Source organism: Symphalangus syndactylus, chromosome 19 (assembly GCF_028878055.3).
Source record: "Symphalangus syndactylus isolate Jambi chromosome 19, NHGRI_mSymSyn1-v2.1_pri, whole genome shotgun sequence".
Lineage (NCBI taxonomy): Eukaryota > Metazoa > Chordata > Mammalia > Primates > Hylobatidae > Symphalangus > Symphalangus syndactylus.
The window spans coordinates 54,156,957-54,184,181 of NC_072434.2; the positions used below are offsets into that span (position 1 = coordinate 54,156,957).

The following is a 27,225-nucleotide window of genomic DNA, read 5'->3' on the forward strand; positions in this document are numbered from 1 at the left end:
AAGTGGCTGTACCATTTTTACATTCTTACCAGCAATGAATGAGAATTCCAGTTGCTTTACAGCCTCACTAGCATTTGATGTTATCAGTGTGCTGCCTTTTGGCCATTCTAATAGTTGTGTAGTGGTATCTCATTGTTGTTTTAATTTGCATTTTCCTGGTGACATATGATGTAGGGCATCTTTTTATATGCTTATTTATCATCTGTATTTCTTCTTTGGTGAGATATTTGTTAAGGTCTTTGACCCATTTTTAATCAGATTTTTTTTGTGTGTGTTTATATTGTTGAGTTTTTAGAGTTATTCGTATATTTTGAATAACATTTTAAAAATAGGTATGTTTTTTGCAAATACTTTCCCCAGTCTGTCACTTTTAACTCTCCTGACAGTATCTTTTTCAGGGCAGAAAATTTTAATTTCATTAAAGTCCATTTTATGAATTGTTTTTTACATGGATCATGACTTTGGTGTTGCACTTAAAAAGTCATTGCCGGGCGAGCACGGTGGCTCACGCCTGTAATCCCAGCACTTTGGGAGGCCGAGGTGGGCAGATCACGAGGTCAGGAGATGGAGACCATCCTGGCTAACATGGTGAAACCCCGTCTCTACTAAAAATACAAAAAATTAGCCGGGCGTGGTAGCGGGTGCCTGTAGTCCCAGCTACTTGGAAGGCTGAGGCAGGAGAATGGCGTGAACCCGGGAGGCGGAGCTTGCAGTGAGCCGAGATGGCGCCACTGCACTCCAGCATGGGCGATAGAGCAAGACTGTCTCACAAAAAAAAAAAAAAAAAAAAAAAAAGTCATTGCCAAATGCAAGGTCATCTGGATTTTCTCCCAGGCTGGAGCAACACAGTGAGAAAATCTATTTTTATACTTTTGCATTTTACAATGCAAAATGGAGTCTATTGGTTTTGCATTTTACATTTACATCCATAGTCCATTTTTTAGTTAGTTTTTGTGAAATGTAAGGTCTGTGTCTAGATTCGTTTTTTTTCTTTTTTTCTTTTTCTTTTTTTTTTTTTTTTGGTATGTGGATATCTAGTTGTTCCAGCACCATTTTTTGAAAAGACTGTCTTTTCTCCATTGTATTACCATTGCTTCTTTGTCAAAGATGAGTTGACTATATTTATGTGGGTCCAATTCTGGACTCGGACTCCCTTCTCTGCTCCTTTGGTCTATTTGTCTATTCTTTTGCCAATACACCACTGTCTTGATTACTGTAGTTTCACAGTAAGTCTGGAAGTCTGGTAGTGTCAGTTCTCTAATTTTGTTCACTTTTAATACTGTCTTGGCTACTCCAGCATTTTTGCCTTTAGAATCGGTTTGGCAATATCCACAAAATAACTCGATGAGAGTTTCATTGAAATTACATTGAATCTATAGGTCAAGTTGGGAAGAACTGACTGACAATATTATGTCTTCCCATCCATGAATACGGAATATCACTTATTTAGTTCTTGATTTCTTTCATTAAAATTGTGCACTTTTTCTCATATAGATCTTAAAAAGAAAAATTTATACCTAAGTATTTCATTTTGAGTGATGCCAATGTAAATGGCATTGTGTTTTTAATTTGAGATTTCACTTGTTTATTGCTGGCATGTAGGAAGGTAGTTGACTTGCATATTAATCTTGTATCCTGCAACCTTGCTTTAATTGCTTATTAGTTTCAGGAGGGTTGTTTGTTTTTCACTTTTTTTGGTTAATTCTTTTGGATTCTGTCTTTAGATGAACATGTCATCTACAACAAAGACAGCTTTATTTCTTCCTTCCCAACCCATATACGTTACATTTCTTGTTCTCATTGTATTGCATTAGTTTTGACTTCTAGTACAATGTTGAAAAGCAGTGGTGAGAGGGGACATCCTTGTCTTGTTCCTGATTTTAGCGGGAAAGCATCTAGTTTTTCACCATTAAGTATGATGTTAGCTGTAGGCTTTTTGTAGAGATTCTTTATCAAGTTTAGGAAGTTTCCCTCTGTTCCTAGTTTACTGAGAGGTTTTTGTTTTTATGAATAGATATAGGATTTTGTCAAGTGCTTTTTCTGCATGTATTAATACAATCATGTGACTTTCCTTCTTTAGCCTGCTGATGTGATAAATTACATTAATTGATTTTTAAGTGTTGACCCATGAATATCTAGAATAATTCCCATTTGGTTGTGCTATAAGATTCATTTTATACATTGTTGTATTCAGTATGGTGGCATTTTATCGAGGAATTTTGCATTTATGTTCATGAAAGATATTTGCTGATATATTTTATTTTCTTATGTCTTTGTCTGGTTTTGGTATTAAGGTAATGCTAGCCTTACAGAATGAGTTAGGAAGTATTCCTTTGTTTCTATCTTCTGAAACAGATTGTAGAGAATTAGTATAATTTCTTCTTTAAATGTTTGGTAGAATTTACCATTAAATCCACGTGGGTCTGGGGTTTTCTGTTATGGAAGATTATTAATTATTGGATCAGTTTCCTTAATAGATATAAGCTTATGCTGATTGTCTGTTTCTTAATATCTTCATCTGCTCTTCACTTCATTTTATTTTCTAGGCCAGCTTTTTCCTCATCTTGGCCAAAATGCACATCAGTAGCCCTTGTTTCATATTTGCCTAATTTAATAGCCACACAGTAGAATTTTTATCTCCTTCAATGATAAAATATGATATTAGTCTAATTGGTTTGTTTTGTCCATGTAGTGGTTTAAAGACAGTCCCAAAATTTATGTCCATCTGGAACTTTAGAATGGTGATCTTATTTGTTGGGAGGCAGAGGCAGAAGAATCACTCGAAACCGGGAGGCAAAAGCTGCAGTGGGCCAAGATTGTGCCACTGCATTCCAGCCTGAGCGACAAAGTGAGACTTCGTCTCAAAAATAATAATAATAAAAAAGAATGGTAATATTATTTGGAAATAGAGTCTTTGCAGATGTTAATTAAGTTAATGATCTTGTGGGCCTAAATCCAATGACTACTGTCCTTATAAGAGGAGGAGAGACACTAAGAAACACAGAGAATAGGGCAATATGAAGATGGAAGCAGACATTAGAGTGATGCATCTATGGGCTAAGCGGCTCACTTATATTGGTTTAGGGGTTTCAGAGCAACCACTTACAATCTTTTAGTAGGAGTGACATAAGCACAAAGTGCCCCAGGTATACAGAAGTAGGGTAGCTCCCCAAGCCTAGTGCAGATACATGCAAGACTTGCCAGAGTGGATGATTTTGCCCTGTGTTTTGAAGAGTGAATTAGCCAGGTGTTGACAGAAATAGGCATTTGTAGCAGATGCCACCAGTGTCCACTCACATTTCCCTTTATGTCAGTGCCTGGCCCGTATTTCTGCACACACTGGTTCAACTGGCAACTGCCAGAACCTGAAGCTCCTTGCTTGAGTCTTTCTCTGGCCTATAGGAGCCCACTGTATGTGCACATGCAGGAGGCTGGAAGTGTCGTAGAATTAATCATTCCTAGCACAGCCCTCAACCAATGCTACTGGCAGGAATGGTGAATAAATAGCCCAGCTTCCCCATCCTCACTTGGTAAAACTCTGTGGCCTGTTTTACACATTCTCCTAGCAGTCCTCAGAGGGAGACACCCCATTGGCCCCTTTTGTAACTAGTTTGTTAATATATTCTTTATAAGCTTTCTTTTCTTCCCTGTCTCACTTCTCTACTCACCAATGGGTGCTTCCTAGGATCACCTCCCAAATAAGTTACTTGTATTAGAATCTTTGTGGTTGTCACATTTGTATCCTCGTCTTGTACATGCTAATCTTTCTGTGTGGGATGCTAATAGGGAGGTCTCCTTGGGAGACACACAGAAAGAGTAGCATGTACAAGAATATGGAAATTTAAATATGGGCACCTCAAATTCCAGAGGTTATCCAAATTATTTGGAAATCTGCTACCTGGTCTAGTGATCTGATAGATGCAGAGTTACCTGTGCTTATAAACAAATAGATACCATAGTGTGATGACCCATGTTTTATTTTGGGAATTGTTTAGGTTGAGAGGAGGAGTAGGAGATTTCCTATTTTCCCTGGAGCACCAGGTTCTATAGAGTATCTGGCATATAGTGCAGCTTCCATAGTATAATTGAATGTATGGATTTGTTTATTGTATCAAAATTAGTGTGTTAAAAATGCCTATAATACAAACTATGGACTTAGGGTGATAATGGCGTGTGTTAATTTTAACAAATATACCACTCTTGGTGGTGGGGGAGGCTGTGCCCACGTAGGGACAGGGAGTAGATGAAAACCCTCTTTCTGCTCAATTCTGCTGTGATCCTAAAATTTCCCTAAAAATTAAATCTTAGTGATTAGAAACAAAAAGCCCAGTACTTACTAAATAATTCATGCGCAATGGATGTTTGTTGAACAGAATTGAGACTCCATGGAAAGGTAAAGGAATGCCTTTCTTTGAACAGGCATTACACCACCTGGTAGTGATATATGAGGAAGGGAACTGCACCCCCAGTGTTGTGTGCTCTAGGAATTTGGAGACTTTTACTTTTTAGTTAGAGCTCAAGGTTGTGAGCTGAGTTGTTCGTGAGACCAAAATGATAGAAATGGTTTAAATTTCCATCAACAGTAATAAAGTAAATGACACAAAATCTTTTTCAGAGGACATCTTGAGGTGCTTAAAATGGATTAAACTGATCTACAAGTATTGATAAAGACATTTCTCCAAGTCATGTTGTGCAAGTGATAACCTGGAAGTTACAGAAAATATTCATAGTGTGATACCGTTATGTTAAAAAAAACACTAAAAATATGCCGCATATCTTTGGTTGAGATGGGGACTCAGCAGCAGATGGGGTGGGAGTGGTGAGGTGATTTTTTTTTTTTTTTTTTTTTGAGACGGAGTCTCGCTCTGTCGCCCAGGCTGGAGTGCATAGGCGCGATCTCGGCTCATTGCAAGCTCCACCTACTGGGTTCACGCCATTCACCTGCCTCAGCCTCCCAAGTTGCTGGGACTACAGGTGCCCACCACCACACCTGGCTAATTTTTTTTGTATTTTTAGTAGAGACAGGGTTTTACCGTGTTAGCCAGGATGGTCTCGATCTCCTGAACTCGTGATCCACCCACCTCAGCCTCCCAAAGTGCTGGGATTACAGGCGTGAGCCACCGCACCCGGCCAGTAAGGTGATTTTTAAGTCCTTTCCAGCTCTGAGATTCTGTAATCCTAAGAAGTAAAGTTTATAGTTCCTTTTAAAAATATACTGCTTTGACCCATATAAGAAAACAGCAAGAAATTATGGAGAGAAATAAAAGAAGACCTGGATAAATGGAGATGCACATATTTCCTTGACTGATAGTCAACATTGCAAAGATATATATATCTCACCCAAATGAATTCAAGATTAAAAACAACAATAACAGAATCAAAAATCCCAATTCCTCTTTTTTTAGGAAGGGGGCTGAAAAAAAACTGTTCAAAAGTTCATCTTGAAGGTCAAATGCGTAAGAGCCAGACAATATTTGAAAATAAAATGTATATTACAAAGTTACAATAAATAGAATCATGCACTAACTCCAGAACAGTCAGACCAAGGAAAAAAAGGGAAACTGCAGAAACATATGTAGATATTTACAGAAATTTAGCATATTGTAACAGTGATGCTTTAAGTCAGTCAGGACACATTAAATTAATTGTTGGGACAGCAGTTACTTTGGTGGTCCTAACCATGGGGAGGCACATGCATGTATCCTTTGTAAAAGCTCCACTGGCCTAATTATTCCGAAAATATTTTAGGTTATTTTTTTCCTCCTATTTTATGCTGAAATATACTCCTGGTAGATTAAATATTTTAAAAGATTTAAGAAAGGACAAAGTCATTAAAGTACTAGAAGAAAATAGTGATAAATATTTAATCTTAATTTTGAGACAGGAAGTAGACAGGATCTCGAAGGCAGAAACCATAATGAAAAGACGGATATTTTTGACTGTATCAAAATTTCAGCAATTAAGTATATTTTTCACCTGAATCAACAAAGTTGAAAGACAAACTTCAAGTGGGGAAAATGTTTGCTACATAAATGACAGACAATTCTTAAATGTATAAAAAAATTTTTTAAGTTTATAAAATACAAATGAATATATTACAGAAAAATGGGTTAAGGGCATGAACAGGCAATTTGCTAAAGAAGAAGTCCAAACAGCATAAAAGCATGAAAAAGCATTTACATTATTATAAATCAAAGGAATACACATCAAAACAACAGTGAGGAAGCTTTGATCTCATCAATGTTTTAAATATTTAAAGTAATTTAAATCTTGCTTTTCAAGTAGGTTATGCAACAAAATGTTAACAGTGGTTATTTTGGGATAGTGAGGTTAAGGGCGATTTTTCTCTTTTTTGTCTTGCTTTTCTATGGTATTAGTATTTCACTTGTGCAATAAAGAAATACTAGTTTGCACTGACACTTGGAAAAGTGCTCATCTGGCATCTTTGAAGAACTGATCTCTGGGGAGTGAGCAAGGGCATGTCCACAGTAAGACCTTCCCCCATGGCCCTGCATGGAGCTCGCTGAGCCATACTGAATTATCCCACACCCAATTTCAGGAGCTGGGTCCTGGTGGCTGCAGTATGGACAAGAGGAACGAGGCTGGAAACAGGGATACCAGTCAGGATACTAGTGCACTAATAACTTAGATGGTAATGTGTAAAAATAACACACTGGAACTTGGTGTGACCATTCTCTTCAAGCAAAAATTAACTTTAAAATGGCAGATTTATTCATGTTATGTGGGAAGAAGGGCTGGGATGACACAAGAAAGAAAAAGAAGTCAACTATGTGGTTGAAGTAAGTGCTGAGCTGATTTTTATTGGAGTAGAACGTTTCAATGAAGATGCTGAAATTCTGTGTGTTGGAGTGATTTCAAATTCACAAGCCGTCATTTCAACCCTTTTGAACAGTCATGCCTGGCACATATTCAAGAAAAATGAAAGGCCACTTCAGTTATGGTGCCACCCATACATTGCAGCCTTCCAAGTACGTGACCCTCGTCAAATCCTGTGGCTGTTTCACCTGGTTCTCATTCTGAATCTAGATCATCAGAGGCCTGATTGTTGTCTGTTGAACTTCTGTTTAAACCTGTTATAAGACAAGCCACGCCTCATAATTCTTCAGAGTCACTCTCTTCTTTAACTCGGTATTCAGCATCCAGCACTTTCTATAGGAGGTGTGAATGAATGTCTTTCTGTGTCACGGCATTTAATATAGTTTTCCACTGGAGAAGACTGAATTGTTTTAGGCTGGGTTCCCTGGAAACAGATTCTGAGATAAATCTTTTTGTGCAGGCTTATAGGTGAGAGATCTCAGGAACAACACTTATTTATTTATTTATTTATTTAGGACAGAGTCTTGCTCTGTCACCCAGGTTGGAGTGCAGAGGTGTGATCTCGGCTCACTGCAACCTCCGCCTCTCAGCTTCAAGCAATTCTTCTGCTTCAGCCTCCCGAGTAGCTGGGACTATAGGCATAAGCCACCATGCCCATCTAATCTGTGTGTGTGTATGTGTGTGTGTGTGTTTGTGTGTGTGTGTATTTTTAGTAGAGACGGGGGCTTCACCATGTTGGCCAGGCTGATCTCAAACTCCTGACCTCAAGTGATCTGCCCGCCTCAGCGTCCCAAGCTGCTGGGATTACAGGCGTGAGCCACTGTGCCTGGCCAAGGAACAACACTTATAAGGGAGTAAGGGAAACAGGACTGGGTAGAGGGAGAAGCGGAGCTTCCAGTCCCATGGAGGGCTCTGCAGCATGGATGGCCTTGCAGAGTGCATATTGGGCAGCTGGAGCAATCTCCACATTGGTAAGAAGCTCAGGGTCCTTGGTCTTGAGTTATCATGGTGGGGAAAGCCAATGGGAAGCCTCTGAAGCTGTCCTTCTTTCCAAGTGAAGATAATAAATCAAAACCGAAATTTCATCTGAGGGGGTAGTGAGATGATGGTGGAGATTAATGCCATAATTAAAGACCTAAAGTATACAAGAGTGGTTGGTCATCCATGCCATATCTCTATTTAACTTGCCAGTCTGGCCCCTTTGGAAATCAGGTGGACCCAGGATAATGACATAATGGCTCTGCGCAGTCCAAAAGGAGCTGGATGAACTGAAAATTCCAGAGACCATCACACCCATCTATTTCACCAATGACATTATGCTAATCAGGCAAGATGAGCAAGAGGTGGCTAGCATGCTGGAAACTTTGGTAAGACACGTGCACTCCAGAGGCTGGGAGATAAACCCTATGAAGACTGAAGGACCTCCTACTTCAGTTTTTAGGGGTCCAGTGGTCAGGGGTTTTCCAGGATATCCCTTTCAAAGTAAAAGGCAAATCATAAAATACACATAAGATAAACGAAACAGTAACTTACAAATTTTCCAAAAGAGATACCTAAAATTGTTCATAGTATTTATGTCCTTTGACATAGTGTTTATGTCGTTTGAGATGTTTTCACTGTGCACAGAGTATAAACATAATAAACTAAGATGGGACCTCACTACTCACCCATCACAATCCAGTGTTTATTTTTACTGGTTTATTTGTACACTTTTATTTATTTGTGTTTATTTGTACACTTTTTTTAATCGCCTGTCTTTCCTCACTGTGATACAAACTTCACGAAAGGTCTGTCTTGTTCACTGTTACATCCCTGGCACTTAAAATGTAGTTGATGCTCAAGAAATATGTTTTGGTGAAATGAATGAAACATACTATACACATAGTTTTGGAGCCAGCTACTTTAACCTCCAGACACTTAAGATTATACTTCATCTTTCTTAAAATGCGTCCCTCCAAAAATCATATGAAAGCGCTGTTCCCATACTCCAAAGACTATTTCTATGAATGCAGATTCAGAACCAGGAAGCCTTCGTCTTTTGGCAGCCTTCGAGTCTCTTCCCTCTTGGCCGGTACTGCCGTAGAGACTTCAAGGGACACAGCCTTGCGTGGATCATTCTTTAGAAGACCCAACTCACCAAGGACAGGAGAAAGTTGTTCCTAGGCAAGCAGCCCAGCCCAGGGCCATGTCCCTCCTTAAGCCACACGGGGGCGCCAGAGCGCCACAGTCTGCGCGGGGCCTGGGGCAGCTGGGAGAACGACTCTGGGCGGCTGTATTGACTGCCGGGTGTGGGCGGAGCGAAGGGCGCCCAGGCCGGTGTAGCGGGCAGGAAGTGCGGGTGCGCGCCTGCGCATAGGTCGCGTCGGAGGTGTCACCGGTTTGGCTTCTGCTTGAGTCAGTCCTCACGGTGACGCTTTTCCCCAGCTTTTCCGAGTAGGGTCGTGCCCAGGGGAGGAGGCAGAGTGCGGCAGTGGGGAGGGGGCGGAGCGCAGAGCGCCTGCGGGGGCGCCCGGGCAAGGAGTGGGGATCCTTGGGGATGGGGTACGGGAGGAGGCCTGGGTGGGCGATAAGGCTGCGTGGAGGGGAGGGGCGCGGGGCGCCGGGGCGGGAGACTGAGGGGATCTGTCCTGGGGGAGGCCGGTTCTCCCCTAGCCTGGCCCGGGGCACGCCGGTGACCCCGTGTGTCTGCCCCGTAGCAGTACTTTCGTGGGCCGCCTGCCCTCCTCCTCAGCCCGCCCTTCGTCGCCGCTCCGCTTTCAGAGCTAGGTTTCTCACCCGCGGGGCTTCGGGCTCCTCACCAGGCACCTCTGCCAGACGGGACGGCCTCCCGCCGCGTCGGGCATCCGTCTCTTTAACCCCTTCCCTCTTCAGGAGAAACTGAACACGTTTTCCAGCCTAAACTCGGCAGGGCAAACCAGACCATTCCCCGTCTAAGCAGTTCCGGGGAGTTTTAACATTTTCCTCGTAAATTCGTCTACAGAACTCACTGTATACTGTTTAAATGTCGCCTGTGTGTGGAGCAACAGTTTTATTGTGCCGTGCAATCCTCAACAAGAAATTGTAGTCCAGGGAGATAAAAATCCCTTATTTGGCATTCAGGCGTTGATCAAGGCCGTGCAACCCTCGCTAAAAGGATTTAGGTTCATCTCCGTCATTCTCAGCCGGGGTGAAGGGGTGTAGTCAGACATTTGGAAGCTTAAGAACCGAGTCTGCTGCCGTCCAATTCTTTTTTAAAGCCTTCCATCATGTGTGTACTTTGCTTGAATGATTATTTTAAAGTACATGTCCTATTTTTGCCAATCTGACAGCTGTTTCCATAGAAACTAGAGAAGAAATAGTCATTTTCAGCAAGAGTTGTTAAAACTGTCTTCCAGGCTTCAGCTGTGAGTGCCAGTGAGTGCTGCACTTGCTCATTCTGAGATGGTACTTAGAGAATTAAGGATCTGAAATGTTCTTAGAGGCTAACAATCCAAATTATTTAATTTTCTCACATCATTAATTTTGTAATCCTAGAAGTCTAGCAGCTATGTTTGTTGACCTGCCACAGCTCTTTGAAGAGAATGTGTCAGCCCTGATTTTTTTTTTCTTATGTGCTCTGTAGTCTAGTGATTGGCTCCTTGGAAATGCATGAATAGATTTCTTCCCTCATTCTTTACCCTTTATTCAGGATAAACTGGGGATTACAAAATATCAGGCACTGTTTCTATTCAAAATGACACTTGGTTGTCAGTGATAGAAATGATAATGGTTTTAATTATACACGTGTAGTGTTGGGGCTTTTGCTTATACCTTCTGTGTCAGTAGGATTCTTTTAAAATTTTTACACAAGTCATGAGAAATGAGGAGTTTGCTTGTCATGAGCAGAGCTAAGCAGTGTGAATAGATGTGCAGAGACATAGAGATGAGAGCTTTCTTTTTCTGTGGGGTGTAAGTAAATCAGGGAGTCTGGAGTTTAGGAATGGGTGAAGGAGGGTTGGGGAAGGTGCCTGGAGAAGTAGTAGGAGGGCCTGGTTCACCATTTGAAGGAGTTTATGGAAGCCATGGAAAACCAACGGAAGTCCAGGCGTAGTGGCTCATGACTGTAATCCCAGCACTTCGCAACGCAGTACGATCAGTTGAGCCCAGGAGTTAAAAACCAGCCTGGGCAACATAGTGACACACCGTGTCTACAGAAAAAATTTTAAAAATTATCTGGGCTGGCCGGGTGTGGTGGCTCAGGCCTATAATCCCAACACTTTGGGAGACCGAGGTGAGCAGATCACTTGAGGCTGGGAGTTCGAGACCAGCCCGGGCAACTTGGTGAAACCCTGTCTCTACTAAAAATACAAAAATTAGCCAGGTATGGTAGTGCATGCTTGTAATCCCAGCTGCTGAGTAGACTGAGGCACGAGAATTGCTTGAACCCAAGAGGTGAGATTGCAGTGAGCTGAGGTGGCACCACTGCACTCCAGCCTGGGCAACGACAAAGTGAGACCCTGTCTCGAAAAGAAAAGAAAAACAATGGAAATTACAGAAATAGTTGCCTGAGTGGAGGTCTAAAAAAGTAATAATACATCCTGTAGAAATTTGAACTGCATAGAAATATATAAGGTGAAAATACTAATAATCCCTCTTCACCACCATCCTGCCATTCAAAATAATTGTGAAGAGTTTGGTGTATCTTTTTTCAGATTTATTTTTGTATATACTAGCATATTTTCTCATCACTATTTTTGCAAATTGAGGAGGGTTTTTAAAATCTATTTTGTTCTCTGCAGTATCTCTAGCATCCATTAGGTTGCCTAGCATTTAGTGGGCACTCATTAAACATTTTCAGAATGAATGAATAATAATACAGTTCAGAGGTCAAAAATACAAAATCTGAATGTTTGGTTAAGGTCGTTAAAATTTTTTAAGTTAATTGCCAACATTTAAAAATTGATAAATTTCACCTAAAATCTGAAATTCTGGCTTTACTTAAAAGTTTTGAATCATTTGGCCACAGCAAGTTCAAACTCCATCATACTGTTTGCACCTCCTTTAGATAGGCATGAATCTGCATTCACATCAATATCACTTTGTTGATACTCACTTGCCTGGACCCTATAAACGTATGCTGTGCGATACAGTAGACACTAGCCACTAGCCACATATGGCCATTTAACTAAGTTAAAAATTTCATTCCTCAGATGCACCAGTCACATTTCAAATGCTCAGTAGCCACATGTAGGGGCTACCTTATTGGACAGTGCAGACATGAACATTTTTATCATTGCAGAAAGGTCTGTTGTATGGTGCTTCTTTAGACGTTTGAGCTTGCCACCTCTGCTATACAGAAGTTTTTAGGTAGCATTTATTATTATTTTTAAATTTGTATATCCCTTTGCCAGAGATTGCTGTCTTTTAAATCTTTTAAAGATTTACAGATCACCATGTCATTTTTAAAATGATTACATGGTATTTACCAGGGTAGGACTGTATGTTAATTGTGGGGGTAGGATTCTGTTGCCAGGGTTTGCATTTTAGAAATAATGCTTTAGCTCTAGTTTGGGGTCAAACTGGAGTGGGAGGGGTTAGTGGTGAAATAAGGCAGGGAGATTAGGTGTGTAGTGATCAACACCATAAGACCACAGAGCCCAGGAAAGGCTAGAATGAGATAAGAAGGAGGTGGAATTGACATGACTGATTTAATGTGGGCTGAGATATTTTGGATGCTAAAGTTGCTGTAGAGATAATCCAGTATTTCTGGAACTGATGAAATTTGAAAATTGGTAAATTTGGCTTTGCAAAGTGTAGGAGGAACCCTCAGCTAGTTCCAGTAAACAACATGTATAATATTAAAATGCAGTCGATTTACAAAAACAAATGTATAACTGTTTTATACCATGTAAATGTCTTAGAGATCATTTATTTGCAGAAGACAGAAACTCATTGAAGAAAGGGCATTATTTTGGGGATAAAGTAAAAGCTCATGAAGCTCAATTAAGTGTAGGAAGTACAATGGTTTCATGGGAATCAGGGAGGTCTTATTCTCTCATGTTCACTCTGGCTTCGTGGTCTCTCACTTATCTTCTGTCTACACTTATATTCCATTGTCTTTTCTGTGGATCCACTTTTTTTTTTTTTTAAAAAAAAAAAAGCTTTTCGTTTGTAGTTCTTGCTTACATATTGCTTTGTTTAGCCATAGCACCCGCTGCAGACCCAACTTACACATGCCCTTATATTCCTGTGTGGAATACTGTTTTATGTAAAATCTTTTTAGTGTCAAATACCTACTCCTAGCTCTGTAGCTAATGGTAGGGGTTGCTAGGGATGAATGTGGCCATCTAAGCCCGTCCCCTAAACTGAGGCTGTAAGATGCACATTTGGAAAAGGAGTTGTGCTTGGGCAAGTGTCTGAAGCTTATCTACCACAGTAAATCATCAGATTTGAGGTCAAGGAAAGAAAGTGGGCTTGTGTTGTTTTTGCAGTTTGACTTCCAGAAGAAGACTTTACATTTAAACCTTAATACACTTTCCCATTTAAAACAGTTCTTTCCATTTTTTTTTGTCTTTCTGCATCTGCCTAAATGGCATGAAAAATAATTGCTGCCTTCCTGAACTCTTCAGCTACTCATGGATGTCTTTTTAAAAATGCATACAGTATGTAGTATTTAATAACTGTATTTTATTATCCCCTAATAGTCTTACTTAGGTTCAGTTTTGTCTCCCCAACTAGATTATAACCTCCATGAGAGCAGGTCTATATTCTGTGCTGCATAACTCTCATGGCCCCTAGCCAATGAAAACCTTACTAGCTACTCCAGTATGAATTGTGAAATGACTTCTAGGCTTAAATTATTTTACCACTTTTCAGCTTGGTTCAAAAAAGTAAAAACAAAGTGTCTTGTTAATAATGTCAAACTATTATATATCAGCCTAGACTTTACTAATTTAAAATTGGTAGTATTTCAAAAAGGGTTAACTCAAAGTTAATGTTTTACTTAGCATGCCCTTTATTAACATTATACATTAACAGTGCAAGGGCAGGATGTATAAATTACATAAAAAATAAATTTGAGTAATTTTCAAATAGTTTGATATATAGATAATACTATTAAAACTGGTAGTCCTGAAGCATCTTTCTAGATAATATCGTATTAGCGTAGGTTGAGTTTTACATATTTTTTTCCCCAACTTTTTTTTTTTTTTTTTTTTTTTTTTTTTTTTTTTTTTGAGACGGAGTCTCGCTCTCTCACCCAGGCTGGAGTGCAGTGGCGCGATCTCGGCTCACTGCAAGCTCCGCCTCCCGGGTTCACGCCATTCTCCTGCCTCAGCCTCTCCGAGTAGCTGGGACTACAGGCGCCCGCCACCACGCCCGGCTAATTTTTTTTGTATTTTTAGTAGAGACAGGGTTTCACCGTGGTCTCGATCTCCTGACCTCATGATCCGCCCGCCTCGGCCTCCCAAAGTGCTGGGATTACAAGCGTGAGCCACCGCGCCCGGCCTTTTCCCCAACTTTTATATGAAGATTTTGAAACATGCAGAAAAATTTAAGGAACACATATGTAACTATCACTGAGATACAATGATTGCTGGTATTTTGTTTATTGACTATGTCCTTTGTGTGTGTACCTTTGCTGTACAATTTGAAAGTGAGTTATTTATCATGAACAGATCCTTCAGCAAGTATCTCAGGAATAAAATAGTCACATAACCACAATATTATCACCTAAGAAAATAATAATTACCTAAAACAACTTGAAATTCAATTCATATTTAGATCCCCTCAATCTGGGTTTTTTTTGTTTTTTGTTTTTGGGTTTTTCTTTTTTTTTTTTTTTGACAGATTCTCATTCTGTTGCCCAGGCTGGAGTGTAGTGGCACAATTTTGGCTCACTGCAGTCTCTGCCTCCCAGGTTCAAGTGATTCTCCTGCCTCAGCCTCCCAAGTAGCTGGGTTTACAGGCAAGCGCCACTCTTTGTAATCCCTTCCCCTGCTGCTTTTTTCCTACAACTCCTCAAGCAGTCACTGATCTCTCTGTCACTATGGATTAGTTTGCATTTTTTGCAGTTTATATTATAGAGATGGAATCAGAGTATGTACTTTCTTGTGTTTTTTGTGTTTTTTTTTTTTTTTTTTTTTTTTTTTTTTTTTTTGAGACAGAGTCTCACTCTGTTGTCCAGGCTGGAATGCAGTGGCCCCATCTCGGCTCACTGCAACCTCCGCCTCCCGGGTTTAAGCGATTCTCCTGCCTCAGCTCCCAAGTAGCTGGGATTACAGGCAAGTGCCACCACACCTGGCTAATTTTTGTATTTTTAGTAGAGACAGGGTTTCACATTGTTGGCCAGGCTGGCCTCAAACGCCTGACCTCAAGTGATCCACCTGCCTCAGCCTCCCAAAGTGCCGGGATTACAGGTGTGAGCCACCATGCCCAGCCTTTTTTGTGTTTTTCAATGAATTTATACAGTTCATCTAAGATGTCAAGTTTAAGATTTTATCTTTCATTGATTTTAAGAAGTTATGTGCCTTGTAGTTTTTTTCCTTTGTGTTTCTTTTGTGTAGGATTTGTTAAACTTTTTGAATTTGTGGTTTTATAGTTTTCATCAAGTTTGGAAAACTTTTTGGCCATTATTTCAAGTGTTTTTTTTTTCCTGTCTACATATCCCCCCCCGCTTTTTGGGGACTTCAGTTAGATGAATATTAGGCCACTTGAAGTTATTGCATACCTCATTGATGCCCTGTGCCTTTTTTTATTATTGCATTTTCTCTCTGCATTTCATTTTAGATGGTTTCTATTGATACGTCTTCAAAGTCACAAATCTTTATTTCTACAATGTTAATCTGCTGTTAGTCTCATCCAGTATGTTTTTCATCTTAGTTCTTACAGTTTTCTTGTCTAAAAGTTTAGGTCTTTTAAAGAAATATATTACATATCTCTACATAACATGCTCATATTTTCCTTTAGCTTCTTAAACATGTGCAGTATAGTTACAATAACTAATATCCTTATCTACTAATGCTGTTATTTGTTTATTTAGGAGTTAGTTTCCACCGATTGATATTTCTTCTAATTATGGATCACATATCTTGCTTCTTGCATGCTTGGTGATTTTTAATTGTAAATTGCACCTTGTTAAGTGCTAAATAGTTTTGTGTCCTAATACCTGTTTAGATTTTTTTTTTTTTTCCTGGGATGCAGTTGTTGCTTGGAAGCATTTAATCTTTTTGGGTGTTGCTTTTAATATTTGTTAGGTGGGGCCAGAGCAGCTTTTGGTCTCGGACTAATCTTTCTCTAATGTTGAGGCAAAACCCTTCTGAGTACTCTACCCACGAATGATAAGGTTTTCCACTTTGAATGGTGGGGGGGAATAGGCAGTATACCATGCCCTGTGTGAGCCCTGTATATTGTTCCCTCCTGTCTTTTCAGGTGGTCCTTTCCCAGCTCCAGGGGATTTTCTTACACATATGCCCAGACAGGACTCAGCTGAATATGGGAGGGGGATTCTCTGCAGAACTCTAGAGTTATTTCTCTGTGCAGCTCTTGTCTTCTCTTGTCCTCTGTCCTGTGAGCTCTGGCAACCTTGGTTTATTTGACCTCCCAGCTTTATCTCTTCGATTTAGGGGAACCACTGGGCTCCACCTAGGTTTACCCTGTCTGCATTGTGGCCTGGAAGCACTCTCCAGGCAATAAGCTAGGACAGTTGTAGGGCTCTGTTTCCCGTCTCTTAGGGATCACTGTTCTTCATTGCCTAATGTCCAGTGCATTTTATAAGTTAGATTTTACTATTCTGTATTACATGCTTCCTTCCAGTTACTGCAAACTGATAAAGTTTTACTATTGTTTTTATCTAATCCACTTTATTGCTCAAATAATTTGCCATTAAAATAAAAATGGCTCTTCCCTAACTAAAAATTAAAAATGAAATGAAAAAAATTCAAGCTTCTAAAGTACACGTTGCATAGTAAACTCTGGTTTATCTTGCTGAAAGGCGTTGCTCTAGGGGTGATAAGTTGAAACCCAAGGTAATTTAGCCTGAGATGTGTTAGAAGAACAACTGACACACCTATTTAATAAGTGTTATAGTCCCAGTTTGGTAAGTAAATATTTTCCACAGATATTTATAGTTTATTTTTTGTGTTTCAGGTAATCGAGTGAAAAAATGAGCTTCATCTGTGGATTGCAGTCTGCTGCTAGAAACCATGTTTTCTTCCGATTTAATTCACTGTCTAACTGGAGAAAATGTAACACGTTAGCATCAACCTCACAGGGCTGTCATCAAGTACAAGTTAACCATATAGTAAATAAGTATCAGGGACTGGGAGTAAATCAGTGTGATAGGTGGACTTTTCTGCCTGGAAACTTTCATTTTTATAGGACTTTTAACAACAAAAGAACAGGAGGCCTCTCAAGTACCAAAAGTAAGGAAATTTGGATGATTATCAGCAAATGTACTGTATGGAATGACGCTTTTTCAAGACAGCTACTAATAAAAGAAGTTACAGCAGTCCCTAGTCTGTCAGTATTGCATCCTCTAAGCCCTTCTCCCATAAGAGCTATTAGGAATTTCCACACTTCTCCACGGTTTCAAGCTGCTCCGGTTCCTCTCTTGTTGATGATTCTTAAACCAGTACAGAAGTTATTTGCAATCATTGTAGGCAGGTAAAATGCTTTTTTAGAAAAATAAACTTTTGTATTAACTTTTTGCATTAATATTTTGTGTTATATTAACTTTTAGAAATTAATTTTTTTATTTATAAAACTGTACTTTTAAAGAAACCTTGTCAGATCCCCTGTCTCCCCCCATTTAGCTCAAAGTGAAGTTTCTAAACAGTAGGTCCTGCCCAATTTTGTTATGTATGATTTAATAATCTTGAAATAATTTCCTGCATACTAATTTATAGTATAGAAATGTGATCTCTTTAAAAAGTTATTCTTACATTTTGTATAGGCATTAAAAAATCTTATTTATGATTACAAGATCTTAGGATATATGGATCAGAAGTGTTGGTTATCACTTATATATAAGAAGAGTACTTAGAAACATTTCTTTTTAATTTGTGGAATTTAAGGCAGCAAATCATAAGACTGAGGAACTTTGCTTATATAAGGGTGGGCCCACTCCTAGTTAACTCTTAAGTCATTAAGGCTTATTTTTTTTCTATTCTGTTCCCAACAAATCTTTGTTTTTTTTTCTTGGTGATCCTTTATAATAATGTTTTCACAGCTTGATAGTGCTTTAACCCTTTTTCTCTTATTTGTTTTATGAAGATTGAAGAAAGCTAATCACTGTTTCTTCATAAAGCTTTCTTGTGTTTGATGACTGTGAAGTCCCTTCTAGCCTTCTTACTACGACGTGAACCAAACCAGTTTGCTTTTGATAAAAAACCAAGAACTTCTATTTGTAACTTATTGTGTTTTTCATGATTTGGTGTTGGCACCCAAAAGAGATACAGCTGTATTGACTATTGGTTGAGGTAATACGCTCATCCCAGGTTCTTGGGATGCTCTTTCTGATTTCTAATGTGTCCTCATCCTTTTAAATTATTTATTTGTAACTTTCTTGTTTTTGTTACAATTGTTGATCACCTAAAATTTTTCATTTAGAATATGTCTTTCATACATTTTAAATAAAGGATAATGTCATGTAAGTTTTAAATAGGAAATAAGTATACTCGATAGTGTGATTTACGTCCCTTTAAATGGACACACTTTGTGTAAAGGCATTGGGGTGTGTCACTTCACAAAGAGAACTTGAAGAAGTTATTTTGTAAAATAAATTTTTGTCAAGAGAATGATGTACATATGGTAAATTTTTGTTGTGATTTTACAGATCAACTCACAAGGAAAATTTTTGTCCCAGTATTGAAAACATTGCTTGTTGTCAAAATGTTTCTGAACACTGCTAAGTGGCAGAGAGTATTGTTGCCTGGTAGAAATTGGACCTTCTCAGATGTTATCTATAAAATCTCCCACTTTCTTATGAGTACCTATGATCTTGTTATCTCTCACTTTCTAAAGAGGATAGTGGAGTTTCTGCTACTGAGCACTATTTATTTCCAAAATGAATGCTGAGGCAGTTTCCCTTGTACCTTGTTGAATTGCTGGCACATTGTGTTGGAGGTCTGAGGAGCAGTGCAAAAAATAGTGGTTCCAGGTATAGATTTATTGTACTGTAACCTCTTACATAATTATTTAGGCATTTATCCCTATTAAGTGGCTAAGTGGTCAGACTCTGGAATGTCATTGCCTTCATTGCTTGGTTTTCCTCTTATTACCTCTGTGGCCATGGACAAGTTACCTAACAATTTTCTCTTCTGTAACAGGGTTATTATGAAGATTAAATGAGATTTTATATATATATATAGAGAGAGAGAGAGAGAAAGAGAGAGAGAGAGAGTTTTGCATGTACTAGATAGTAATAAATATTAACCAGTGGTAGTTATAGTAAACTAGTATCTCATTTAGTGTTTATCCTTAAAATAGCTGAAGAAGAAAATTTTGATGAGTATTAGAATTTTTTAACTGTAACTTTACATCATTGATTATTTTTTCATCATTTAGCTAAGAATTTTATTAATTGGAAAAGCAATGTATTCAGCGAAATATGTCATACAAATTCAGGTGTTTGAGGACATAAAATTCTAGCTAAGAATTTTATTAATTGGAAAAGTGATGTATTCAGCGAAATATATCATACAAATTCAGGTGTTTGAGTACATAAAATTCTAGTGTATGCATTTGAGCTTTAGTGATATGTGCTGGAATGATTATCAGAACTTTGAATTTTTCTTTTTGCTTTAGGGGCATAAGGAAATGGTGGCAGGCACTTCCTCCTAACAAGAAGGAACTATTTAAAGAAAATATAAGGAAGAATAAATGGAAGCTATTCCTTGGTTTGAGTAGTTTTGGATTGCTCTTTGTGGTGTTTTATTTTACTCACCTGGAAGTAAGTCCAGTCACAGGAAGGAGGAAGCTACTATTATTGGGGAAAGAGCAGTTCAGACTTTTATCAGAACTGGAATATGAAGCAGTAAGTAGTAAGAATTGTTTTTAATTAGACTGCTTAATATAACACTCAAAGTAGGAAAGTATCTTAAATATGAAAGATATGTTGTTTTTTAATTTTAGTCTTTGATATGAAATTAGCATTTTTTTTTCCAGAAGGCCTCAGACCTTTCACACTTAGTATTCCTACTGCCTACATTGCTTTTCCTAGCATTCACCCAGCTAACTCCTGCTCAGCACATTTCACCTTAAATGTCACTTTTCTCAGGAAAGCCTTCCTTGATAATCCAGACTGGGTCAGGCAGGGTGACTGGATCAGGCCCTAGGAGGTATCCTTCATGCCGACTGAATTATGAACCAGCTCATTTGTAGTTGTGCCCATTGCTTGGCTTTATTGGGATTAGGTCTCCTAGGCTTTTTTTTCTCTGCATACTGTACTTTTCCTTCAAAGCACTCATGAGAGTAACATAATTATTTGCATAATTATTTTTTTGATCGTCTGTCTTCCTTGTTAGACTAAGCTTCTTGGGGGCAGGGATGTTACCTGTTTTGTTTATGGTTTTATTTTAAATACTAACACAGTATGTAAGAGTAGTGCTTAGTATATATTTATTGAATAAATAGATTTATAGTCAGAATTCTTATACCTTGAAAATCAAGTAATACAAGATTTTTTTTCCAAACATCAGTTTTAGCAATTTATTATATTTTTTGAATCCAAATTTAAGTTGTAATTTAGAAGTCTTACATCTTTGGAAAGTATAGTAACTCAGATAGTTAAACATTTTGTACCCTAGTGAGTTTCTTAGGGACAGAGGTCATTTTTTCTCCAGTTCATAGCACATATATACATGTTATGTGCCCTGTGGCTCAATTACTATTTGTTGAATTCATGTCCAGTAGCCTCACTTGACAGCTTTGGCATGGCTAAATCTTTTTTTTTTTTTGAGATAGAGACTTGCTCTGTCACCCAGGCTGGACTGCAGTGGTGCCATCTTGGCTCACTGCAACCTCTGCCTTACAGGTTCAAGTTATTCTCCGGCCTCAGCCTCCAGAGTAGCTGGGACTACAGACGTGCACCACCACGCCTGGCTAATTTTTTTAGTAGAGATGGGGTTTCACCATGTTGACCAGGATGGTCTCGAACTCCTGCCCTCAGGTGATCCACCTGTCTCGGCCTCCCAAAATGCTGAGATTACAGGTGTGAGCCACAGCGCCTGGCATGGTTAAATCTTTTTATTCCAAATGAACTTCTGAATTTGTCAATGGAAAGTTACTATGAAAAAAAGAAATAACGTTTTCTTAGTTTAAAAATTGTTCTTAATCTAGGCAAGACCAATCTCTTGTAGTAGAGTATATACAGAGATTTGAGATGTTTCTTAGGATTTTGTTGGAGGCAGGTTTAAGGAAAGTGTTCTGGAAAGATTGAGACAGGCCTAGTATTAGTACATCTTTTACCATTCACATTGCTAAGAAATTTTTAAAAATTTATATATATCTGTGTATGTATATATACATATAGACATAGATGCATTTTTCTTTTTTTCTCATTAACTACAAAAGTAATACCTGCGTGATAGGAAAATTTAAACACATGTTTTTATAGGGATATTATAAAGTGCTATAATTACATTTATTCTTGTTTTATCTACTTCAGAAGAGTTAATAGTGGGGGTTTTTGTTTGTTTTAGGCAGTTCACATTGGTGAATTATGCTTAAGTCTTTAAGATAAAGACTACTTGTAAGTTCATATTCTGTAAAATAATCTCTTTGTAATGCATCTCAGGGAGAAAAATTTCTAACTTGTTGATTCTTTTTTTTTTTTTTTTTTTGATAGGGTCTCACCTCTGTCACCTAGGCTGGAGTACATGGAGTACAGTGGTGGGGCTACCTTGGCTCACTGCAGCCTCTGCCTCCAGGGTTCAAGTGATTCTCCTGCCTCAGCCTCCCAAGTAGCTGGGACTACAGGTGTGCGCCACCACACCTGGCCAATTTTTGTATTTTTAGTAGAGATGGGGTTTCACCCATGTTGGCCAGGGTGGTCTCGATCTCCTGAGCTCGTGATCTGCCCACCTCGGCCTCCTAAAGTGCTGGGATTACAGGCATGAGCCACCATGCCCAGCCACTTGTTGATTCTTAAGTGAAAGAAAGCATACACTTTATGAAAGTTAAAGTAATATTTCAGAACATTTTTAATTTTCTCAGTACTCATGAAAGAGCTCTCATGAATATAACTTCAGAAAAAGTATCTTCTATGATGGCTAGTCTTAATCAGCATCTTGTAGAGACAGTGATAATGCTCATTAGTTCTGAGATTTCAGTAATTTCCTTTCAATCTGTGAATAAAACCCCTTAAAATTAATGAAATGTCTATTTTGGTAGTTTAACTTTCTTATTAAGAATAGGGTGTTTTTCTGTTCAATGCATTGTGAATTTAATTTTCTTTTGTATTTTACTTAGATGAAATCTTAAGTTCTCTAGGCTGTCTTCTTTTCTTTTCTTTTCTTTTCTTTTCTTTTCTTTTCTTTTCTTTTCTTTTCTTTTCTTTTCGAGATGGGGCCTCACTCTGTCTCCCAGGTTGGAGTTGGAGTGCAGTGGTGAGATCTCAGCTCACTGCAACCTCCGCCTCCCAGACTCAAGTGATCCTCCCACTTCATCCTCCCATGTAGCTGGGAACACAGGTGCATGCCACCACGCCTGGCTAATTTTTTGTGTTTTTGGTAGAGACGGGGTTTCACCATGTTGCCCAGGCTGGTCTTGAACTTCTGAGCTGAGGTGATCCTCCTGCCTTGGCATCCCCTAGTTCTGGGGTTACAGGCGTGAGCCATCTTGCCTGGCCTAGGCAGTGTTTTCTAAAATGCTTAGGAAAGCATACTTTCCTAAGAAAGAATACTTCAGTATTCTTTTGTAGTTTAATTGAAAAGAGTGAAATTTTGATGTCAATCTATTCATTAAAAAAATCTTAGTATTAGAATGTATTCCTTTGTGAGAAACCACATTGTCTTTGCATGAATAATTCAGATTTGAGAAATTTGAGTGCTTAATATATGTAGATTTTTATATAATTAAAACTTAAAATGTTCAACGATAAGTAGCCATATAACTTTCCATGAAGCAGAGTAAGCATTTTGTAGTGCTCTTTTAAAATAAGAAGTAATTTTTAATCTTTCAGTGGATGGAAGAATTTGAAAATGATATGCTAACTGAGAAAGATGCCCGATACCTGGCTGTTAAAGAAGTGCTTTGTCATCTAATTGAATGCAATAAAGATGTTCCCGGGATCTCTCAGATCAATTGGGTTATTCATGTGGTTGATTCCCCAATTATTAATGCCTTCGTGCTTCCAGTAAGTAAATGTTCTCAAACGCATTATAATTGTTAAATTTATTGTCCTTATTTTTTATGATGTTCTAATTGCTTACATTATTTTCTTTGTGGTGCAGAATGGACAAATGTTTGTTTTCACTGGATTTTTAAATAGTGTAACCGATATTCATCAACTTTCTTTCCTTCTGGGCCATGAAATAGCACATGCAGTACTTGGGCATGCTGTAAGTACCCAAAATGAATGTTCAGGTTTGGAAAAACTGTTTTGAAGTTAACAAGTTAAGTCTTTTAAAGAACTGATTTTTTTCAGCTTTTTTTTAAAGTGATGGACTTTTAGTTTTGAGTAATCGCCTTTATCTGCTACCTGAAAACAATGTGATTGGCTAATTTTGAGAATTTTTATGGTCTTTAGTATTTGATACTGAATAAGATTTTTCTTAAATACTATTTTTATCACCTGTCTCTTTTGCTAAAGAGTAATTATTCTCAACCCCTAATTATTTCAAATTAAATTTTAAACTTTCTATAATTATTAATATACTTGTAATCTAGTCAGAAAATTAATTGTAGGGAAGTGATATTACCATTTAAGTGGGTAAATCATCTTTCTTTTTATTCATTCTCAGAGGATAGCTTGGAGCATCTTTGAGAATGTCTAGAATGATGTGTCATGTATAATTAATGCAGAGCAATAACAATACCTTGCCATTTTACAGTTTACTGAGCTTTTTAGTATATGTAGCTTCTCATTGATGATTTTAATATCTAATGAGAGGTATATATTTATTATTACTATTTTATATAAGAGAAAACTAATGTTTAGAAAAACAGTAACATGACTAACCTGACAAAGTAACCGAATTGGGACTTTAACCTGGGTCTTCTGTATGTTAGTCCAGTGTTTCTTCCTTTTACCATAGTTACCTGGTTTTTAGCAGTGCTTTGCTTATAGATCATAGAATTCAAGTTGATGTATGCTCCTGTGAATACATGTCTGTTCATCATGATATGAGTCCAGGAAAATAACACATCTGTTTCACACATTTTTTAAATTGTTACTCGTTTAAAAATATAAATGGCTCTTTTGTCTACATTAGAAAGAAGTATTTTTTTAATTGTAAACATAAAGGTACATAGTGAAGTGACTGAAATGCTAAATCAGAAATACAAGTAACATTAACTTCAAATGGAAATGATAATGATTCTGATCCTTCTAAGAGTCATCTCAAATTCTACCTATTCCTTAGACTATCAATAAGATGAGATGGGCTAAAGTGTTTTTCTGAAACACTGAAAGTAATTATCTCCTTGATTTCTTCTGAGTTACAGGAAGATTTTAAAAACATTTTTCTCGACTGGGTGCAGTGGCTTACACCTGTAATCCCAGCACTTTGGGAGGCTGAGGCAGGAGGATTGCTTGAGCCCAAGAGTTTGAGACTGGCCTGGGCAACATAGACTCAGTCTGTACAGAAAAATTTTAGCTGAGCATGGTGGCTCACACCTGTAGTTCCAGCTGCTCTGGAGCCTGAGGCAGGAGGATTGCTTGAGCCTGGGAGATCAAGGCTACAGTGAGCCCTGACCGCATCAGTGCATTCCAGCCTGGGTGACAGAGTGAGACACTGTCTCAAACAAAAAAGTAAGAAAAAAGAATCTTTTTTTTCTTAAACAAATATACACAAGAATACATCTAAGCAGTGTTATTATATGCACTCCAATATCTTTCAAGATAACTTCATATCTGCAAAATCAGTTTTGGCCATTTTAGCATTTGAAAGGTGTTACTATTCAGTACATTTGTGTTTCAGGCATCTAGTTCAGTGCCTCATATTCAGTGTACTGTCATCTCTATCGGTGCAAGAACAGTAGTAGATGAGATGTACAAAGCAAACAACCACCTTTAAAATAGAACATAGTTATTAATATGTTTTTGCAGAGATCTTATATATTGTCAGCACAATATTTTCTCTTTTGGGAGTCTCAATTTTGATTTTATCTAGGCTTTTATGTTTTCTTTATTCTACAAATACAGCTTTTTGTGTGTGTCCAGTTTTCTTTTTTTTTTTTTTTTTTTTTTTTTGAGACGGAGTCTCGCTCTGTCACCCAGGCTGGAGTGCAGTGGCGCAATCTCGGCTCACTGCAAGCTCCGCCTCCCGGGTTCACGCCATTCTCCTGCCTCAGCCTCTCCGAGTAGCTGGGACTACAGGCGCCCGCCACCACGCCCGGCTAATTTTTTTGTATTTTTAGTAGAGACGAGGTTTCACCGTGGTCTCAATCTCCTGACCTCGTGATCCGCCCGCCTCGGCCTCCCAAAGTGCTGGGATTACAAGCGTGAGCCACCGCGCCCGGCGTGTGTGTCCAGTTTTCTAAGACTGTATAATAGCAATTATATTTTTTAATAACAAGGGCTTTCTCCTCTAGAACGACTTCCTTATTTTGAGTTTCACTTTTTCATGTTAAAATAATTCCATAATTGGGCTGGGCGCAGTGGCTCACCCCTGTAATCCTAGCACTTTGGGAGGCTGAGGTGGGCAGATCACAAGATCAGGAGTTCCAGACCAGCCTGGCCAACATGGTGAAACTCCATCTCTGCTAAAAATACAAAAAATAGCTGAGCATGGTGGCGGGTGCCTATAATCCCAGCTACTCAGGAGGCTGAGGCAGGAGAAACATTTGAACCCGGAGGCGGAGGTTGCAGTGAGCCGAGACCTTGCCACTGCACTCCAGCTTGGGCAACAGGGCAAGACTGTCTCAAAAAAAAAAAAAAAAGAAAAATCCGTAATTGTTTTTCAAAACACACAGTTGTGTTTTGAGGCAAAGTAATGAGGCAAATATAAGGAGGTAAAGTATGTTTTGTGAGGGTACAATATTTGTTAAGGGACAATATTCTAAGTCATTGTTTTTAGTTTTCAGTCATTTTTCATACATTCAAGTAATGACTGCTATTTTATCAGTTTCAGCATTACCACATTAACATTTACTAATCACCTTTAATGGCAAACCATAAACAATCTAGTTCATTAAACTTATATTTAGATATTGCTACTCAAAACTATTTTATGAAAAATATTTTTTGGTAACTAAGTAAATACAAAAATTCATAGAACCCAATTCTCTCATGATAAATACTAGACTTACAAATTTACAAACTTGTATAAATGAATAATGTTTCATATATTAGGTCTTGAAGACCAGAATACTTTTATTTAAAATAAACTTCCAGTCTTTTTCTGAATTTTTTCTTGTTTTAAGTGCTTCATATGTTAGGTAGTGTTTAGTCTTTATCCAAAAATATTAGTAAAATAAAACATTTATTTGATTTTTTAAAATGATGTAACTATATTAAAAACTAAAACTGACCCTGTTTGATTTCTGGTCCTTTTAGTAATAACTGTGCAAATTTGGGCAACTCTTTTAACCTCTCTCTATCTCAGTTTCATTATCTATAAATGTAGGGATAATTGTAGCTATATTTCACAAGATTATTATGCTTGTTAATATAAGAAACTGTAGGTTTATATCCTCTAATAGTAAGTGGCTCAGTAGATACTAGTTAAATGAATGAATAGGTATATAAGTAGATAAACCAAGGAAGGGAAAAACAGACCAGGAAAGAATTAGCAAAAGAAAAAAAAGAGAACTCTCAGTCTTAGGTGGAGAAGGTCAGGTAATTGTAACACATGATGAACTAGAAAATGTAAGCATTTATTGTCTCGGTGAATGAAATATAATTTTTATTATTTTGATTATTCTTAGGCAGAAAAGTCTGGCATGGTTCATTTGTTGGATTTCCTAGGTATGATTTTCCTCGCAATGATTTGGGCCATTTGTCCTCGAGATAGCTTGGCACTTTTGTGCCAGTGGATACAGTCTAAATTGCAGGAGGTAAGTCTGAGAAAATAACTTGAATTGATCATAGCCTGTGGTGAGGATATTTTAATACTACTGTAAAGCAGCAAATCCAGAGATGTTTTTACATTTTACTATGAAATATGGGTATGAATTTTTAGTGTCTTATGTTTTCTCATTTTTAGGGAATATTCTTATATATGAATATTTAAGGAATACTACATCTCTCAAATGATGGGTATGGATAGT

At 38.1% G+C, this 27,225-nt stretch overlaps 1 protein-coding gene across 6 annotated transcripts in view; it reads left to right on the forward strand.

The window, feature by feature from the left end:
* Positions 1 to 9,128: 9,128 nt before the first annotated feature.
* The window catches only part of OMA1 (OMA1 zinc metallopeptidase), a 264,889-nt gene continuing 246,792 nt past the window's right edge, over positions 9,129 to 27,225 (forward strand). For 4 of the 6 annotated variants that reach the window (XM_063613884.1, XM_063613885.1, XM_063613886.1 and 1 more), the window contains exons 1-6: positions 9,129 to 9,231; positions 16,942 to 17,457; positions 19,600 to 19,828; positions 22,976 to 23,149; positions 23,247 to 23,354; positions 26,884 to 27,012. In XM_063613884.1, the coding sequence (XP_063469954.1) occupies positions 16,958 to 17,457; positions 19,600 to 19,828; positions 22,976 to 23,149; positions 23,247 to 23,354; positions 26,884 to 27,012 (1,140 nt within the window). In that variant the 5' untranslated portion in view covers positions 9,129 to 9,231; positions 16,942 to 16,957. Of the gene's footprint in view, positions 9,271 to 16,941; positions 17,458 to 19,599; positions 19,829 to 22,975; positions 23,150 to 23,246; positions 23,355 to 26,883; positions 27,013 to 27,225 lie in introns of all 6 variants that reach the window. The other 2 variants (XM_063613887.1, XM_063613888.1) reach the window with 2 other exon arrangements.